This window comes from Lampris incognitus, chromosome 1 (genome assembly GCF_029633865.1).
Source record: "Lampris incognitus isolate fLamInc1 chromosome 1, fLamInc1.hap2, whole genome shotgun sequence".
Classification (NCBI taxonomy): Eukaryota; Metazoa; Chordata; class Actinopteri; order Lampriformes; family Lampridae; genus Lampris; species Lampris incognitus.
The window spans coordinates 142,545,120-142,558,391 of NC_079211.1; the positions used below are offsets into that span (position 1 = coordinate 142,545,120).

At 47.3% G+C, this 13,272-nt stretch overlaps 1 protein-coding gene across 2 annotated transcripts in view; it reads left to right on the forward strand.

The window, feature by feature from the left end:
• bmp1a (bone morphogenetic protein 1a) overlaps positions 1–9,217 on the forward strand; it is a 51,577-nt gene extending 42,360 nt beyond the window's left edge. For both annotated transcript variants that reach the window (XM_056282071.1, XM_056282078.1), the window contains exons 12-20: positions 11–206; positions 402–527; positions 2,757–2,917; positions 3,117–3,297; positions 3,402–3,527; positions 3,808–3,935; positions 5,900–6,113; positions 6,940–7,190; positions 8,577–9,217. In XM_056282071.1, the coding sequence (XP_056138046.1) occupies positions 11–206; positions 402–527; positions 2,757–2,917; positions 3,117–3,297; positions 3,402–3,527; positions 3,808–3,935; positions 5,900–6,113; positions 6,940–7,190; positions 8,577–8,711 (1,518 nt within the window). In that variant the 3' untranslated portion in view covers positions 8,712–9,217. The remainder of the gene's footprint in view (positions 1–10; positions 207–401; positions 528–2,756; positions 2,918–3,116; positions 3,298–3,401; positions 3,528–3,807; positions 3,936–5,899; positions 6,114–6,939; positions 7,191–8,576) is intronic.
• Positions 9,218–13,272: the final 4,055 nt, after the last annotated feature.

Sequence of the window (13,272 nt, forward strand, 5' to 3'; positions counted from 1 at the left end):
CCTTTTCCAGATCGAGAGACATGACAGCTGTGCCTACGACTACCTGGAGGTGCGTGATGGGAACTCCGAGAACAGCCCGCTGCTCGGCCGCTTCTGTGGCTACGACAAGCCGGACGACATCAAAACCAGCTCCAACCAGTTGTGGATGAAGTTCGTCTCCGATGGCTCGGTCAACAAGGCCGGCTTCGCGGCCAATTTTTTCAAAGGTCAGAGGTTAGGGGGTTGTGAACTCAAAGGGGGGGGCATCCAAATATTTCTATCTATGGTCACAATGTTGGCGGGAGGTCGTCAAAGCATTCTCCCAGTACATTTTCAGAAGGTTATTTATGATATTTCTGCCTCGTTTGCGGTGTTGTCGAGGGTGGCCCTCGTAGGCCATTGACATTTCTGTGTGGTTACAGAGATGGACGAGTGCTCCAAGCCGGACAACGGTCGCTGTGAGCAACGCTGTGTCAACACGTTGGGTAGCTACAAGTGCGCCTGTGATCCAGGCTACGAGCTGGCTGCAGACAAACGCAGCTGCGAGGGTAAGTAAAGGGGCAACACTAACCCCTGCTTGTGTCATTTAGATCCTTTTCCATGCAGTTTGTCAAGGCCGCTCTAATATACAAATTACAGTCGTCCCCCAAAGTCAGAGAGGATGCCGTCAGAGGTCGGTGTGGTGCCTGGGCATTGTGTTGTTAAGATTTGAAGTCACGATAGTAAAAGGATTATTTTCATCGCAAATAACCGGTCACTGTTAAGGGGTTAGGTTAGGCACCGGCAAAAAGCTTTGCAATATCTGTTTATCCTCTTATTTTGTGTTTCGGCGAAGATTCTCATCTCATCATTGTCAGACATATAACTACATCTCACTTCCTCACAACGTCCAGCCCAACAGTTTTAGCGGACATAGACTCAAGCCTTTTTTTTTTAAATCCTTTTTAGAAAGTATAAATTGGCTGTCTATCAGCTAAGGTTAAAGGATAATTCTGTTTTTGTACAACCTGGCTTTTTTTTCCCCCATACTTTTTCCTATCGTGCATATTGGTTTTTCATTTTACTCACCAGCTTCAGCTTGGAGGTCACAGACACGGGACTACCGCTCGACATCGCTTTAAAATGGCATCTTATGGGCCGGTTTATTTTTTTAAAGATTTTTTTATTTGGGCATTTTCCGCCTTTATTGGATTGTGATAGTCGAGAGAGAGATGGGAAAGAGCGAGGGGATGACGTGCAGCAAAGGGCCCGGGCTGGATTCGAGCCCGTACCGCCGCGGTAAGGACTCAGCCTTGGGTGGTGCGCGCTCTTATCAGGTGAGCCACCGGGGTGCCCCGCTTATGGGGCAATTTAGTACCAATTTTAGACCTGTCCTTTCAACAACAACCAAAAAAACGCTAGTGTGTGTGTCGTGTGTATACATGATTTTCCATTATCTATGACTATTCAAATGCGCGACCCAGGTACTTGTTTCATGAGTACTACTCCCTGCGGTAAGAAGTAGATTGACCGTTGTTGATAATAGATATTGTGAGTAATAGCTTCTAACTTGCACTTTAGTTTTCACTTCCTCATAAATGGTTTGGATAATTGGAGTAAATTTGAAGTTGTTTAAACATGTCTGACGCTCATGTTTGGTTGCCCCGTAAGACGCTGTTGTAAAGTTGTGTCTGGCATCGGTCCCGTGTCCAGCAGAATGAAATCAGTGAGTAAAATATCATAATGGATGTGCACCATGGCAAAAGGTCCAAAAATAAGATCCAAGTTGTAAAAAATAATAATAATAAAATCATTTGACAAGTTTAATCCTTTTGAATGATAAAGATGATTTGATTTGGGAAGTAGGGGGTCAGTCACAACATAGCATACACAACGTAACTGATGTGACGTGTGTCTGAGACTGGCCGGCGAATAAATAAACAGATTTATTAAGGATGTGGAGAGGATTTGTTGCAAGCTGTCATTTTTGCCTATCACTGTTATTCTACCACTGAAAATGTAATAGACTAAACATTTACCCTCTCGATACTTACCTTCTGGGGGCATCCAGGTAGCGTGGCGGTCTATTCGGTTGCCTACCAACACGGGGGATCTCGGCTCGAATCCCCGTGTTTCCTCCGGCTTGGTCGGGCGTCCCTACAGACACAATTGGCCGTGTCTGCGGGCGAGAAGCCGGATGTGGGTATGTGTCCTGGTCGCTGCACTAGCGCCTCCTCTGGTCGGTCGGGGCGCCTGTTCAGGAGAGGAACTCGGGGGGGAATAGCGTGATCCTCCCACATGTCCTCACTGTCAGGTGAAAAGAAGCGGCTGGCGACTCCACATGTATCGGAGGAGGCATGTGGTGGTCTGCAGCCCTCCCCGGATCGGCAGAGCGGGTGGAGCAGCAACTGGGAAGGCGAGGAAGAGTGAGGTAATTAGCTGGATACAATTTGGGAGAAAAAAAGGGGGGGGGGATCCCCCCCCCAAAAAATGAAACCAATACTTACCTTCTGTATTGTTTACCAGTTGGCATATTTACTGAGATGTTGGTTGGCACGCTGTTCTCATGAAGCTAAACCTAATCAAGCAGATAAACATCTCTACAGCAACATGTGGTGCCGAGTCCAGTTGGTATGCTCTGACGCCTTGGCTTAGTGCCGAGCGTTGGCAGACACTTATTACCGGGGTAATTCAAATGAAATGATGGTGTGGCGTGCAGCACTTCACTTACCATATGAAGTTACATAACTGCAGGCCTGTGTCCCCTCCGTGTCGTCGTTTTTATTTTATGTGTACAGCTGCCTGTGGAGGATTCATCACCAAGCTTAATGGATCCATCACCAGCCCCGGATGGCCCAGAGAGTACCCCCCAAACAAGAACTGCATCTGGCAGCTGGTGGCCCCCACGCAGTACCGCATCACCCTGCTCTTTGACGTCTTCGAAACTGAGGGCAATGACGTGAGCATGAGGGTTATTGTGAATAGGCATGGGGGGTGGGTTTGTTCCGTGTTCTCCCCCTCTTCAGGTGTCTGTCATTGAACTAGAGGGTTAACCGTTGGCCTCATTGATCAGTGGTCATTGAGTCCTAATTGAAACCGCCGTTTGAGGCACTGTTGTTTTCAAAATCTTTACCCCCCCATCGTCTTTCTCTGCCTAGGTTTGTAAGTACGACTACGTGGAGGTGCGCAGCGGGCTTTCGGCCGATTCGAGGCTTCACGGGAAGTTCTGTGGGGCCGAGAAACCGGAAGCCATCACCTCCCAGTACAACAACATGCGCATTGAGTTCAAGTCGGACAATACGGTGTCCAAAAAGGGCTTCAAGGCCCAGTTCTTCTCGGGTAAGCGCCTCGGCAATGTTTGTTTCGCACAGCTTTGCGGGTTGTTTTTTTTTGCTCGTAAGAAACGGTCACCAAGGTTGTGTTGCCTCCGTACCTTCCCCTAGACAAAGACGAGTGCTCCAAGGAGAACGGAGGCTGTCAACATGAGTGTGTCAACACCTTTGGGAGCTACAGCTGTCAGTGTAGGAGTGGCTTTGTGTTGCACGAGAACAAACATGACTGCAAAGAAGGTACGTAACCTTAATAAGTCGCCTCTGTATGGACACCAATGTACAGCGGCACACTGATTCCAGTTGTCTCGGGCTTTCATGGTCAGACTGCAGTGACTCATCTTTAGAGGGTGTTATCCTCTTGCAGCCATTTGGGTTGAACGAGTCCTTGCGTCAGTGTGCCAAGAACAACAATGAAACCAATGGAGTGGAGTTTGAACATTGGCCTGTTCGGTGTTGATTGTGCAGAGCGCTGTATTGAGCCCACTGTCTTTTTTCTTTCATTTATTTTGTTTTCCAGCTGGCTGTGATCACACTGTGAATAGTGTGAGCGGTACTATTACCAGCCCCAACTGGCCAGATAAATACCCCAGCAAGAAGACGTGCACCTGGGCGCTTTCAACCACACCAGGCCACCGCATTAAAATCGTATGTGTCCCTACTTCCACCTCTTTTATCGTTTTGCCTCTCTTTCTCATCAGATGAATCTACTACTGATATTACTTTTGGCTGCTCCCGTTAGGGGTCGCCACAGCGGATCATCCGTTTCCCTCTCTTCCTGTCCTTTGCACCTTCCTCTGTCATGCCAGCCACCTGCATGTCCTCCCTCACCACATCCATAAACCTCCTCTGTGGCCTTCCTCTTTTCCTCTTCCCTGGCAGCTCCATATTCAGCATCCTTCTCCCAATATACTCAGCATCTCTCCTCCACACATGCCCAAACCATCTCAATCTCACCTCTCTTGCTTTGTCTCCAAACCGTCCAACCTGAGCTGTCCCTCTGATCATCCTCAGTGGCTGGGTTTTTCTCATCAGATGAATAATCATACGTATTTATTTTCTGTGTTTGTGTAATTCTTTATGTCGGCAGAAGAATTCTGTTTTTTATTGTTTTAACGTCAGGAACCCCATCTTTGGTTTCACTCTAATTCTTTATAAACAGAAAGTCAGTATAATTTTCTGTGTAAAATTCCCATTTTAAAGCTATAATCCTGGAGATTTACATGCAAATAAATGTTTTTGATGTCTTACGTTGCTGGCGTATTTAAAACAATGGCTGAGCTACAAATATTCAAATCATGAAAACCTTTGTTGTTGCTCATTTTAATGTTCACTCTTTTTTTTCTGATTTTCTCCCTATTTAGTGGCCAATCGATACCTATTTTAGTTCAAACACCCACCCTCATACTGCATGCGTTCGCCAGCTGCATCTTTCCGGCCGGCAGTCTAAAAGGAGACGCCTCGCCACTTTCGTGACAAGGCGAATCCAGGCCGAACCACTGCTTTTTCTGACACACACAGAGACGCATTCATGTGACGAACACAAGCCGACTCCGCCCCCCTCCCGAAGACAGTGCTGCCAATTATTGCTGCTTCATTGAGTCCGGCCATAGTCGGATCTGACGAGACCGAGGCGCGAACCCCGGCCCCCAGTGGGCAACTGCATCAACACAAAGCCGATGCTTAGACCGCTACACCACCGCGGACCCTTAATGTTCACTCTTAACTATTTATGTTTTTGCATCTTCATCTTACCAGCCAGTTATAAGGAAAAAGGCCGGCGGTAGCAAGTTTTGAAATAAAGGCTGTTGTGTCTAACAGGCTAAGCTCACAGAACACCTTTACAAACAGATACGACAACATCAGTAGCTAAAACTACTGTTCGGTTGTGTGTGTTTTTTTGTTTTTTGTTTTTTTGTTGGGCAGTGTGGAGAGTGCTGACACAGCCGCTCTGCAGTGGCCATGTTGACCTTGTTTCGTTTCAGATCGACAAACACTGATGCAATTACAAGCATCACCGTGGGTGTCAGTAAACAAAACGGCAGTCTTCGGGATTGTAGCTTTAACTTAAGCTAGTACCACTGGATCTCAGAGCCTCATCTTTGTCGATATAAATAAAAAATAAAAAATAAAAAAAATCTGCCACTTAGATTGAAAACGTGAGTTGCGTTGACTGCAGTTTCACCGGTCTAGCAAATTAGATTTTTCAATTCTAAGGAAACTGAAATAAAGCAGATCACTCTAATAGCATCAAAATGTCACTTGAGGCAATTTTTGAAACTGCTCACATAGCACGGCAAGCAAATCGAATTTTCTCGTACCACCAGCAGATTTATTTAAGTTGTTTCAAGAAAAAATAAATCCTAAGTCTGCTCTCTTTTCATTTCTACATCTCACATAAAACACATTCACTTCTATGCACCTTATGCGTTGCCTTTGTGCACTGTCTGTTGACACCTATGTCCTGTTGGACTTGAACCTAGTTTATTTGACACTTACTTGCGTTGTCGCCTCCTGACTAGATCCTTGCTTGTGTTGTGTTAACTCTCAGATGGATAAAAAGTGTCTGCTATATGAAATTGTAAACTGTAAATTCCCTTTTCTCATCCTAGGCCTTCAACGAGATCGACATGGAGGCCCACCTGGAGTGTGCCTACGATCACATTGAAATCTATGACGGCCGAGACGGAAAGTCTCCTAGTCTGGGCCGTTTCTGTGGAACCAAAAAACCTCCACCCATCACCTCTAGTGGCAACAAGCTGTTCATTCACTTCTTCTCTGATAACTCGGTACAGAAGAAGGGCTTTGAGGCCTCCCATACTGCAGGTATGTTTACATACCGTGACCAGTGGTCACAGCACACGCTAGCCCCTGTCACACATGCACATCACTTAACATCGCCAAATGACTTTTCCAGCACTGCTGGTGGTTTCCTCCACCCTCACATCCAGCTTCTGTCTGTAAGATTTCTGGATAGCATTTGCTCACACTTGACACGTCACTGCCTTCTCTCACCTTACACCCGCTTGTTTAGGATGCCTTCAGTTTTATCGTAGACCACGGCATTTCTAACTGTACTGCATGGCTGACCACTGACTTCATCCTCTGTGCAGACTGACAGCAGCTGTCTGATTTCTAGTTTGGTCAAGTTTCCCGACATCTTTAAGTATGCTCTTACTTTTGCTGGTTTACAAATAAATCTGCCGCTTCAGGCAAATCCCCCCCCATGAGCAAGTCACAGATGTATTTCTTGTGATTGGTTCACTCACGCCTGTAAAAATGTCTTGTCTAACACGGGGGTAACTATTTGCATGCTTGATCCAGCGATCTCAAGGCATTTGTGCAAACTATGTTCATTCTAAAACATTTCCAGAAGTGTTCACGGGTCGTGAGCCAGCAAATTGTCAGTACAACTTTTCCAGAGTTTTGTCTGGGGCTCATATTCATGCATAAGCCTGACATGTAAGATTTAAGGGATAGGCTGAATATATGAAAGGGGCTTATGTCTCTTACCCTGCTCGTTGGAACAGCACAATAGCCGCTATTGGGGGGGGGTTGAATAAAACTAATAAACTATTATTCTACAACCTTTTTTGGGGGGGGGGGGATATGCTCCCGTCTAAAAAGCGTCCTTTGTGTTTACTACCCCCAGAGTGTGGAGGTCGTCTGAAGGCTGAAGTCAAGACCAAGGACCTGTTCTCTCATGCCCAGTTTGGGGACAATAACTACCCCGGGGCCTCTGATTGCCAATGGGTGATCTCAGCCGAGAAGGGCTATGGCGTGGAGCTCATTTTCCAGACCTTTGAGATTGAGGAGGAGGCCGACTGCGGCTACGACTACATGGAGCTGTTCGATGGCGCCGACACCAAGTCTCCACGGCTGGGACGTTATTGTGGCTCAGGGGTAAGCGAAGTGTAGCAGAGGCTCTGACCGCTGAATGACCGCTTTCCTGCCAAACACAACCGGCTTATCGTGGCAGTTTTCAGCCCTCGCATGTCCCTTTTTTACTGAGCAACGGTGGCAGCATTGAAACGATCGCTTCAGAATTAGCGCTGGTGTCGTACAATCTTTCCCAGTGGCTTTTAATAGAGCGACCGCGCGAGCTGCCCCGCGGCTCTTAATTCCAGCCCGTTCTCCGGCTTTAATCACTTTGCCAAATTTGATGTGTTGCTGCGATTTGGGGGCAGTTGGAGCTTGATAAAAGCTGTTACTTCCTGGATACTGATAGGCTATCAGAGTCTCGGGCTCTGGGCTGTGACTGAGAATTAATTAGCCAATGCCGAGGGAGCAGTCAGGGCGTGAAACAACGAAGACTGGTGGAGAATAGAACCCCCCCCCCTTTCCCCAGGTCAGAGAACAGCTCGGCGTAATTTACACACTTCAACAATACATTTTACCCGCGCCTGTTCCTCCGAACCAGCCGCTGCAGGGTACATAATAGTATCGCGGCACCCCGGGGAGCGACGCCTCAATCAGGCTTCTTTTTTTGAAACGGGCGGAAATAAACTGACACAATTGATTCAGAAGTAGGGTGAAAGCTCATTACGGCGCAGGGAGGACTAACTTTTTAGCCCAGGGGCTACATCAAGCCTTTTGTTAATTAGCTGGGTCAGCGCGTCACCCAACGGGATGAACCTGGCGGCTGTATTGTTCTGGTTTTATCGCTCGCAAAATCAAGCTTTATTGTTTCTAAAGAAACCTAAATATCCTCTTCCGTCTATAATACGCCCGTTACAGATGGCTGCTTTAATATCGATGAGCTTCGCTGATCGATCGTCTTGTTCGCTCGGCAGAAAATGTTGGATTGCCTTCGCCGGCAGAGCAACGCCCCCTTGTGTTAAAACGGGAGCACGACTTCCGGGGCACAGAGGAACTATTTTACCTGTTCGTGAGAATTACGCGGCATGATTTTTGCTATCTGGAAAAACTGACAGCTCGACTGCTGCCCCTCTTTTCCTTTGACTACCGTGTTGAAAAGAGTGGATGTAAACTTATATCTGAATTTAAAGGCGCATATTATTTTCCAACATAGCAAAATTTATGAAACGCTGTCTGTAGTTTTTTGTTCAACCCCACCCCTAAAAAAAAAGACCTTCTGGAATGGTCTTTTATGACTATTCGAATAACCAAGCCATGCGCAAGAGTGAAAATGTGTATCGGGGCCCCTTGGAGCCGATCATCCTCTGCGTCTCGGGCTGAAAGAAGTCGTTTGTTTTAATTAAAATGCGGTTGTAGGGCTGCAGCGTGGCAGCCGCTCAACTTAATCCACTGTCTCGTCCATTTTGTCAGCCTCCAGAGGAGATCTACTCGGCCGGTGACTCCATTGTCATCAAGTTCCGCTCCGACGACACAATCAACAAGAAGGGGTTTCACGTACGCTACACTAGCACCAAGTTTCAGGACACACTACACTCACGCAAGTGACCAGCGGGGGCCGGAAGGGGCCGCGCAGGGCAGCGGGGCAAACGGAGAGGCCCGCAAGGGAGACGCCAGCCTGACGCTCGGAGACCTTCGGCCACCAGGATGAATCAGACACGACAGAACAGCCGCAAGACCACCAACCGCACCTCAGCTCCTAGGGGCTCTAGCTCCCCCCGCAGACTGTGAGGAGTAAAGCCATTCCGCAGTACACCTTGTTTTTACCTTTTCTATGGTTAAGATTGGGTTGGGAGGGTGGATATCCGCTTTAGACGGCTTCTTGGGGGGGGATTTATTGACCCAAAACCTTCCAGATTTTTTTCGTTTGTTTCTCTTTTTTTTTCGTTTTTTTTTTTTAAATAAAAACAAAAAAAAACAAAAACAAATTGCCTACAAATGAGAGGCACAACGGAAAACAGTGAATTCTCAGGACCTGTAGGAAGGCAGGCATCAGCTGGACAGATCCCTGCTTTTGTCCGGCCAGCCCACCACACCGAAAGGGGGAGGAGGTAGAGGAGAAGGAGGAGGAGGAGTGCGGGAGGGGGAGGGGGGGGAAGGGGGGGTGTCTCACGCACTCCTCTGAAATTGCTCTCTTCTCCTCACACCTCAGCTCACCGTTTATTTTTTTCGTTCAAGGATTCCTGTCCGTAAGAGGATTAGAAGGACTTGACTTGAGATTCTGATACTGTATGTCAGTCAGTTGCATGTAATTACACGGAGACGGAAACTGTACAGCGACAACACCAGCATTTGTAATTGGCATTGTGCTGTCAACCAGTGGCAAGATACTCGTTGTTACCATTAACAAGGATATTAAGGAAGCAGTTATCATATTAAAGGACTAATAAATGAGATGTGGTCCATGTCTTCTGGTCGGTAATCACTTGCCTGATGACTGGCTATTACTGTACCTCCATGTGTAAAGTAACGTGTGTGATCTTTTAAAGGGAACATGGTTTTCCTCAGCTCAAACCAGTTAGCACTTTACGGTGAATTGTTCCAAAATCATGAGCTTATGAATTTTTCTTTTTTTTTTTTTTGTGAAATGCAATGCCAGTTCACTTATTTTTAAATGCATTTTATCTCTTTTATTCCCAATTGTCTTCTCTCTCTTTTTTTTTTTTTTAATTGCGCCCATTTAGTTTCTCAGGCATACTTGAACAGTTGTGTGCCCTGTAACATGGGGTAATAAAGATCTGACTTATGTCTCAGTGTTGATTTACAGTTTCAATGTAAAATACTTTTCTCCATGGAGAAAATGCCTTTTAATGGTGCAATGAAGTATTTCTCATGAACCAAATGATCCTGGGTATTTATTGTTCTAGTTCCAACACTCATAATAATGTAAACATGGAAAGGTATTGTAGAAATTAGCTCTATATCTGCCTTTTGATGTATAGCGATTGGACTATGTTGAATATACTATATTGCTCACTCGATCTTTTTCTCTTTATTTCAGGTATTCTGCTGTTGTGTGAATCTGATGTTTGAATATCGTCTCGGTGGTCTTGACTTTCTTGGTTGCAGGTTGATTAATGGGCACCGAGACCCGCTGATTTATTCAGGGCAGGTTTGGAAATGCCGGCCATGGGTGTGCATAATTGCCAGGACTTGAGTCTTGTTTGAGCCGTTATGTCTGGCGCTGGATGGGTGAAACCCCGGTGCACAGGAGGAGAGAAGCGATGCTTTCGGTGGGCTGATTTCTCTTAAACAGCCTCATGCACGTTGGTCTGAGAATGCGGTGCCCTTAAGGGCGCTTAGGACGCCCACATCCTCAGACACTCCATCATGCACAACAACCCCCAAATAAGGAAAAATACAAACATCCTTCCCAAGTGTTAGTGATGCTGCTTTCCTATTCTCAGCTCTCAATTTAGATTAGATTTTAACTTCAAAATAGGGTAGCCCCCCCCCTTTTTACACAAAGATGGAGATCACTGAGCCACCTGTATGTTTTCTCTCCCTCTCTCCCCCCCCCCCCTCTCTCTCTCGCTCTCTCTCTCTCTCAGCAACAGTTTCATCTCTGTTTGGATCTGACCTTTCATAAAACGCAGAGCAGAGTTATTGCACAAAACTCCCCAGACTGCCAGAGACCCGAATTTAGCCTCGGCTCGGCTTTCCTTGAGCAAGAATAAGAATAACACGCACGTGATTGGCAAGAATCATCAAGGCACGTATTCACACACTGTTGTTCGTTCATGAAATGCAGAATAACCTCCAGGAATATAAATGCTAGTGAGCAGGATTACCATCAGGTGCATTACATGTAGTGAGTTACGCGTTATCTGTAATGCGCCTGATGCTCATTTCACATTTTGGCCTGTAAAATGTGCACATGCTTGAGTCCCACAACGCCCTTTCCAGCATACATTGTAGAAAAGCTCATAAAGTCCCATTTAGATGATCCAAGACATGACACCTATTCTTAACATGGGCCAAGATATATTTCACACAAATATGACACAGATATTAATGTACAAAATGTAAACCAGCGGTGAAAAGCAGCTTAACTCAAGTGCTGTACTTAGTGCAGTCTTGAGGTGCACCACATTTAAGTTTTTCCATTTGGGGAAACTATATATACAATATACAACTGCTGGACTACTTCAAAAATTGTCCCGCTGGCGTCCGGGTGGCGTGGCGGTCTATTCCGTTGACGACCAACACGGGGATCGGCGGTTCGAATCCCCGCGTTACCTCCGGCTTGGTCGGGCGTCCCTACAGACACAACTGACCGTGTCTGCGGGTGGGAAGCCGGATGTGGGTGTGTGTCCTGGTCGCTGCACTAGCGCCTCCTCTGGTTGGTCGGGTCACCTGTTTGGGGGGGGGGCTGGAGGGGGAATAGCTTGATCCTCCCACGCGCTACGTCCCCCTGGCGAAACTCCTCACTGTCAGGTGAAAAGAAGAAGCGGCTGGCGACTCCGCATGTATCGGAGGAGGGAGGCATGTGGTAGTCTGCTGCCCTTCCCGGATCGGCCAGAAGGGGTGGAGCAGCGACCGGGGTGGCTCGGGGGAGAGGGGTAATTGGTCAGGACCAGAGCCCTAGAAAGAGAGAGTTACGTCAATTCCGTAGACGGGTAGAGGCTAGTTCCCCTCGATGCAGAGAACGGAAATGGAGTAGAGAACGGTCAACTGAGCATGCGCGAAATGCCTCTACCACGCCTCCACACGCCCCGCGTAGCGTCCAGGCGCTGGGATTCTAGGAAGACCCGCCCCTACTCTGCGTCTGATTAGCTAAATTTAACCCTAACCCCGCCCTAACCCTAACCTTAACCAACCCAAACAACGGAGGCAACGAGTACTTGCGCATGCTTAGTTGACCGTTCTCTGCATCGATGGGAACTAGCCTCTACCGACGTCAATGGGCCAATTATTTAACAGCAATGGCGGATCGTGGGAGCCGCGGATAGTTCCAAACAGGGCGACCCGGGGCAACAGGATTGCCATGGCGAAGGTGTGTTTCTCGCATTAATCAAAGGCTAATTTGCAGGTAAGAAGCAACAGTTGACATTTTAATGATGACCACTTTACAAGCACGTTTGAATCAAACTAACCACGTAATTTAAAGCGTGACAGCTCGTCAATTCCTACACATGCGCATAGAGTGTGTCACGTTGGAATATATCTATATATAAATGTAAAAATCTGAAAATATTAGTTAGTAGTGTAAGCGGTTATTTTCTTGCCCGGTGCGGGATTCGATACGAGGTCTATCGCACCACAAGGCGACATCGCTAACCGCTCGGCTAAAGGGTCAGACCTGTTAGCTAGGGGCTAACGTGTCTTATTAGTAGTTTACAGTAGTTACCAGAAATCGCGGCAAAGCAGTTCATTTAAATGACCCGCCCTGCTTCGTTTGGCGCTATTCGGCGGCTACGTGAACCACGTGACCCTCTCGCGTTCTGACCCCTCGTTGACGCAACTCTCTTTCTAGGGCTCTGGTCATGACCATTTGGGGAGGGGGGGAAGGGGGGGTAGTGATTTAGCCATCTTTAGTTGGAGGTGATCAAAGTGAAGAGAATCAGAATAAGCGGACGCACGTGTTCACTGAAAATGGCGACGCGGGGACGGTGACGGTCAGACGTCTTTACTTCTCACAGCCGAGCCCGTTAAACGTTAAACACGCTAAAATAAAACCGTGGTCACGAGTACAGTTACACTGCCGCGAACGAAGTGGCCGCCGAGCCGAGCCGAGCCGGAAGTCCGTCGCGGCGATCACCGGAAACGCATTAGTTGTCCCGCGCTTCTAATAATTGTGTAACTGCGAGCGAACAGCCGCGTCTTCTCTCCGCAGCTCTGACGTGTTGTGTAACGACGAAGAAGAAAATATACAAAAAGAGAAGGGAGAAGGGAGAAGGGGTGAAACGGGGACACCGCTTTGTTTTCTCAGAACAAGGCCCGAGGCTCTTTGCACTTCCTTTATTTGACATGAGAAATTATACACAACAGAAATGTGCCGCCCTGACAGAAACAGAAGTTACTCCCTCTCTCCGGCCGTCTTTGGGATGATTCAGTGTGACAAATGAACCCTTGCCCTATCTGAGGGGCCAACCGGGGCCTTTCTGCA